This window comes from Archocentrus centrarchus, chromosome 24 (genome assembly GCF_007364275.1).
Source record: "Archocentrus centrarchus isolate MPI-CPG fArcCen1 chromosome 24, fArcCen1, whole genome shotgun sequence".
Classification (NCBI taxonomy): Eukaryota; Metazoa; Chordata; class Actinopteri; order Cichliformes; family Cichlidae; genus Archocentrus; species Archocentrus centrarchus.
Window position 1 is genome coordinate 2,070,273 of NC_044369.1, and position 6,140 is coordinate 2,076,412.

At 45.1% G+C, this 6,140-nt stretch overlaps 1 protein-coding gene across 1 annotated transcript; it reads left to right on the forward strand.

Annotated features, from left to right (window-relative positions):
- On the forward strand, positions 1–2,581 carry insm1a (insulinoma-associated 1a). Its single transcript, XM_030721862.1, has one exon. The coding sequence runs from the start codon at positions 157–159 to the stop codon at positions 1,522–1,524; it is 1,368 nt and encodes a 455-aa protein (XP_030577722.1). The 5' UTR covers positions 1–156; the 3' UTR covers positions 1,525–2,581.
- Positions 2,582–6,140: the final 3,559 nt, after the last annotated feature.

Consider the following 6,140-nt stretch of genomic DNA (forward strand, 5'->3'; position numbering starts at 1 on the left):
GCACCTCGGGAGGAGAACACGGGATCAATAACAGGAGGAACCAAACAAACACACAAAAAGACGCATCAGATGATTTTATGCGCGAGCGGCTGAAAGTGGTTTTCTTCTCCCCGCAGCAGCGTCCAAAGTGCCTTCAGCTCTCCGTCCGGCGCGAACATGCCCAGAGGATTTTTGGTGAAAAGGAACAAGAAAACCAACCCGGTGTCCTACCGGGTCCGCTCCGACGACGAGGAAGCGGAGCAAACAGCGGCTGATGCACCGCCGCTGCTGCCGCCCTCCTCCTCCGCTTCAGCGTATCTGAATCTTCAGCGTGCTTCCATCCCGGTGCGCGCACAGACGCCGACGCCCACCTGCGGGGCGGCGGCCACGGCTCCGGAGTCGGATGCTAAACATGTGCAGTTTGGAAACCCCGAGGCGGTGTACCAGGCGCTCTACAGCCCCACCCGCCCCGTCAGTCAGGATCATGACCGCTCCTACTTCGAGGGGCGCTTCAACCTCGGATCGCCGGTTTCCGCGGAGTCTTTCCCCACACCAGCAGCGCTCACAGCTTTGGATCACCTCTTCGCCCCGGTGGACCTGAAAATCGGCTCCAGTAACAGCAGCCGCACCGAAACCAGCTCTGCATCCACCGGGACTCTCCCTGCCGCCGCCGCCGCCGGCTCCAAGCGGTCCAACAACGACACCGAGCGCAAAGGCAAACCGCCGTCCAAGAAAACCAAAGCTATCCGGAAACTGCACTTTGAGGATGATGTCACTACATCTCCGGTTCTTGGGCTCAAGATTAAAGAGGCGCCGGTGGACCAGAAGCCTCCCAGACCGCAGTCGGCCGGAGGAGACCATGTCCCCCTGGGGGAGTTTGTGTGCCAGTTGTGCCGGGAAGCGTACGCAGACCCGTTTGCTTTGGCACAGCACAAGTGCTCCAGGATAGTCCGGGTTGAGTACAGGTGTCCCGAGTGTGACAAAGTGTTCAGCTGCCCGGCCAACCTTGCCTCACACCGGCGGTGGCACAAACCGAAACCGCAGAGCGGAGCGCAAAATGCGCAGAGCGAGAAAGTGGCAGCGTCCGGAAAGGCAGCCTCAGATGAAGCTCGGGATTCTAGTGACAGGGACACACCCAGCCCCGAGCCGTCCGACTCCGGCTCCGAGGACGGACTGTATGATTGTAATCAGTGCGGGAAAAGGTTTAAGCGCCAAGCCTACCTGAGGAAACACCTGGCGTCACAGCACGGCTCCCCAAAAACGGTGGAGGAAGAGGACCCAGCGGCCTGCGAGCAGAGCGCGGCGCCGCTCAACCTGAGCTCCTCCTGCTGCCACCTGTGCCCCGTCTGCGGGGAGAACTTCACCAGCAGAGGCAGCCAGGAGCGGCACATACGCCTGCTGCACTCCTCACAGGTGTACCCGTGCAAATACTGCCCCGCCGTCTTCTACAGCTCCCCGGGACTCACCAGGCATATCAACAAATGCCACCCGTCCGAGAACCGGCAGGTCATCCTGCTGCAGATGCCGCTTCGCCCCGCCTGCTGATCCCGAACCGTGGACCTGCAGATACCAAGAATCAGAGTCCACCCTCATTTTTTTTTTAGGAGGATTTCAGAGTTACACCGCAGAGACATCTGTAGCCTAAACCACACTGAAGAACAATTTTCCAAAACATCACAAGAAATCTAATCCATAAATGATCATAAAATAATGAATATTTTCTGTGGAGACCGAGAAATGAATGGTTGTTTTTGCAGTGTAACTCTTAAGAGTACATACAGAAAGTCAAGCATGCCCTCACATACCCACTGACATGCAGCTGGCAGGGAATCAGTGCCTTGCTCGAGGACACTTCAGCAGGCTCTGGGTGTGTGTTTGACCCCTCCTGGCCTATAACCACCTCCCCCACCCCCACACTTAAAATTATCTTCAAATCTGTTTTAAAAAAAAAAACGTTAGACTGTTGATTTATTTTTCTAGCATCTCTGCACAAGTGCTATTAGCTCCTAGACCTAAGAGAGGGGACGACCTGTAGCGGATAAAAAGCAGACTTCACAGGCCTGAACAGACCTTATCTCATCACTCTGATTAGCTTTAACATAGCTCGTGGATCTGTGGATCAGTAGCTGTCGCCTGAAAACAAAAGAGAGTAAAACTAGTGTAGCCGGTAATGCCTTTGGATTAGAGACTCCTGCTGTAAAACTGCCTTAAACTGACCTGATTGTTTTTATTTATCACTGGCTGAGCATATGATTATTATTATTTTCTACAAAGCGTTCTGTATTACCAGTATACAGTATATCTAATCTGTTTTTCTATTTATTTATGTATTTATTAAATTATTTGTGTAAATTACTGCTCTGTGTGCTTGAACCTGTGATCTGTCGCTGTGTTTTTTCATCATGTAGCCAAATCATTTTTTATTTCCTTTAACTTATGTGAGGGCGGCGTGTTCATGTGGCATTGTAGCAATCAATGAGCCGCTCCCGAAGACAAAACGAATGCAATCATGTTCTTATTTAATTTATTATTATCGTCCTTATTTATTTTGGTTTTGTTGTAACCCTTAGCTCTTATACTGCTTTGGATGTTTCTGCAGTACTTTGCTAAATGTCCAAAAAATAATAAAAACCAAACTGAGAAACAGTTTCTGTTGTGTGTTTTCTGCAGGCTGAGAGGAGGTCTAACGGCTGAATTTACACCTCAAACTGAGGCTCCAGTCCCTCCACTTCAAACGTCCTCTCCAAAATCCTTCAGTTATACACCAAATAAACAGTTTAAAGGGTATAAAAAGGCACAATTTCAGCTTTTTTTTAATATCTGAAAAGCAAAGATTCTCATAGTTTTATAGTTTTCCATGAAAGTAAAACCAAAGCTTTTATTGATATAATCATGTCAGCCTTGGCGTCATGCAGTAACATGAACATAATCATTTCTGTTTTATTTCAGGCACAATTTCAGATGATTTTTCTAAAACACAGATATCAGAAAAGCCTTTAAAAAAATCAATGTGATGGGATGAAACAAAAATACGAACTCAAGTAAAAATGAAGCTGAATATTTCCAGTCTTTATACTTTTACTGTAACACGCTGAGTTCCAAAATGATTCACAATAACCTGATAAATGCCTTTAGATAACCTACTGCATGTTTCTGTGGTGAAATACCATCTTTGTGGGGTGAATGCAAAGACTTATGGGAATGTAAATGTTGAAGCTCCGAACATCCAATATTCAGGGTTTGGTGGTAGCTTTTAAAAACACTAGAAGATCACAGCTTTCAAATAACAGCTTGTTTGTGGAGTTCAGTCCAGATGACTGAAAAGGTGGATGTTGACCCTGTTTAACCCTAAACACGTTACAGGTGTTTTAATGGTTATTTCAGTTATGTTGTGTTTAGTTTAGCTATAAAAGGGGCACAGCGAGGAACTAATCACCTCCACCTCCTTCACCTACAGAGTGTGTGTTAGGAGGCTGACTACAGTAAAAAGCCCAGAAACATACGTGCACTGCTGTGTGTAATGTTAAATAATATTGTGCTTTGTTCTCACTTTAAATACTAAACAAATTCTGACATTTTGAAAAATGGACGTCTCTTCATTTCTGATGTTGGTTTGGGGAAGAAAAAAAAAAGAAGAGCTATACCCAAAGATGCATCTTAATTCTGAACAACAACCCAATAAATGGTTCAACAATAACTGTCAGGGGATCTCACCTGGAGACGTTCAGGAGGTCTCCAGGTCTAAGATGCCTGAACTCCCCTCACCTGGCAGCTCTGCTCTGAGTTCCTCCTGAATGACCGAGCTCCTCACCCTCTAAGGAAGGACCTGGGCAGCCTTTGGAGGAAGCTCATTTCTGCTGCTCATAACCACAGTCTTATTCTTTCAGTCACTACCCACAGCTCACGATCATGGCTGAGGGTCATAACACAGATCGTCAGTAAATCAGCAGCTTCCCTTTCAGGCCGCTACAGCATCCATGTCACTGCAGACTCTGCACATGTAAGCAGCACATTAACACCAGACACTGTCTAATCACAACCATTTAGCAACCAAACAAGTTGACATAAAACATGCATTTGCTTTCTTTGTTTCAACAATGTGAATATTTCTTACTAAGAGATGGTCTTATGACTGTTATCTGCATAAACAAGGTCAACATCTGCAGAATGATAAAGATTATCTGTCCTCGGTGTTCGCAGAATGAGTTTCATCAGGTTTTTCTGTGCTTTCACTTCTTGAAACACTCACAAAAAAGGAAATTTGTGCAGAGCTGGAAAACAGGGAAAAGAGAAAAATCTTCATCAAAAAATTTCTATTAACTAACTCAGTCTTTGTCATGTCTGAAGAGAACTGACGATTTTGGGCATTTCTGCTTAAAAAAGAGTCATTAACACCCGCCGGCTGAATACAGGCCAAATGAAAACTCAGCTGCTGTATTTTTAAAAGCATCAGTCTCGATTCTGCATCACCTGAAAGCACAAAGCCCCCTGATTGCTGATCACTGTCGGCGCTGTGAGAGTCCGATGAACAAACTGCTTCCAAGCTTCTGGCCTTTGTTAGGAAAATAAATCGGGGATGAATGTTCAGGGGTTAAACAATAATTCACTCATCACAGCTGGGGCCAATTGATTTTCTGTCAATTGACTTGTCAATTAATCTTTTCAGTCCTGTACTCGTTTCTTTTTTGGGCATCTGGGGAAATAATAAAAACGGGGGTCGTGAGGGGCCCTGGAAAAAATCTTTGCCCCTCAGGAGGTAAATCCGGCCGTGAGCAGAGAGAAGAAAATTGATTTAAGAACTACAGCAGAGCAGAGATTTACTTTTCATTATGCTCAGTTTACATGACATTCATGTGGACAGAAAAGTCTGATTACAGCACAGTGTCAAGAGGTGAAAGGTCAAAGGTCAGCTGCAGGTCAGCACACACAAAACATTTCTGCATGTGAAAGACATTCCTGCAGTTCCTCTCCTCCTCCTCCAACTCTTTCTTCTCTTTCAGCCTCTTTGAAAGCTGCAGCTGCTTTTCTGCAGACTGAACCACCCACACACTCGATTTCTAACCTTCATCTCTCATAAGAGCACAAAGCTTTCACACACACTGAGGCTGAACTTCACCATCCATCCATCCATCCATCCATCCATCCATCATCTATCCATCTATCTATCCATCCATCCATCCTCCATCCATCATCTATCCTATCACCATCCATCATCTATCCCACCATCATCATCCATCATCTATCCATCTATCATCCATCCATCCATCCATCATCCATCCATCCATCCACCCATCCATCCATCCATCCATCATCTATCCATCTATCATCCATCCATCCATCTATCCCTCTATCTATCCATCCATCCATCCATCATCTATCCATCTATCATCCATCCATCCATCCACCCCTCCATCCATCCATCCATCATCTATCCATCTATCATCCATCCATCCATCTATCATCCATCCATCCATCCATCCATCCATCCACCCATCCATCCATCCATCCATCCATCCATCCATCCATCCATCCATCCATCCACCCATCCATCCATCCATCCACCCATCCATCCATCCATCCACGACAGTTTCAGGTTTGGTCTATGACGTTACTGTAGATGCACTTTGATTTAAGCTTTCTAGTCATTACGATATTGATTTTACTGAAGCCAGAAGTTACAACTGTGAACAAATGTTTAAATAAAATTAGTGTCTTGAATAAATTAACAGTATTTAATGGACTAACATTCTTGATATGAAGGCTTTTGAATGATTAAAATGCTTTCTACTTTCATTTGTTCCATTTACTGTTGTGTTTTTTGTTGTCATCTATTAAATCAGCTCTCAGCAGTCGTCTCCAGCTGCAGCACGCGGTGACGTCTGTCAAGATATTTAAATTAAAGGACTTCCTGTTGATGTTGGTATTAAAATTGTGACAGAGGGAATTTTAATCCTGGAAATAACAGCTGACACAAAGAGACTCAAACAGCAACAATAAGGTCCCATCTACGTGTACGTGGATACTGAAATACATGGACATGTATTTGGGTGAATGCAGCTTTTTTGGCCTTTTGTCCACATGTTAACAGGATTTAAAGTCTCAGAAAATGGAGCTTTTAAAAACTTTCCAGGGTAAAGATTTCCAGATTATTATTGTTTATG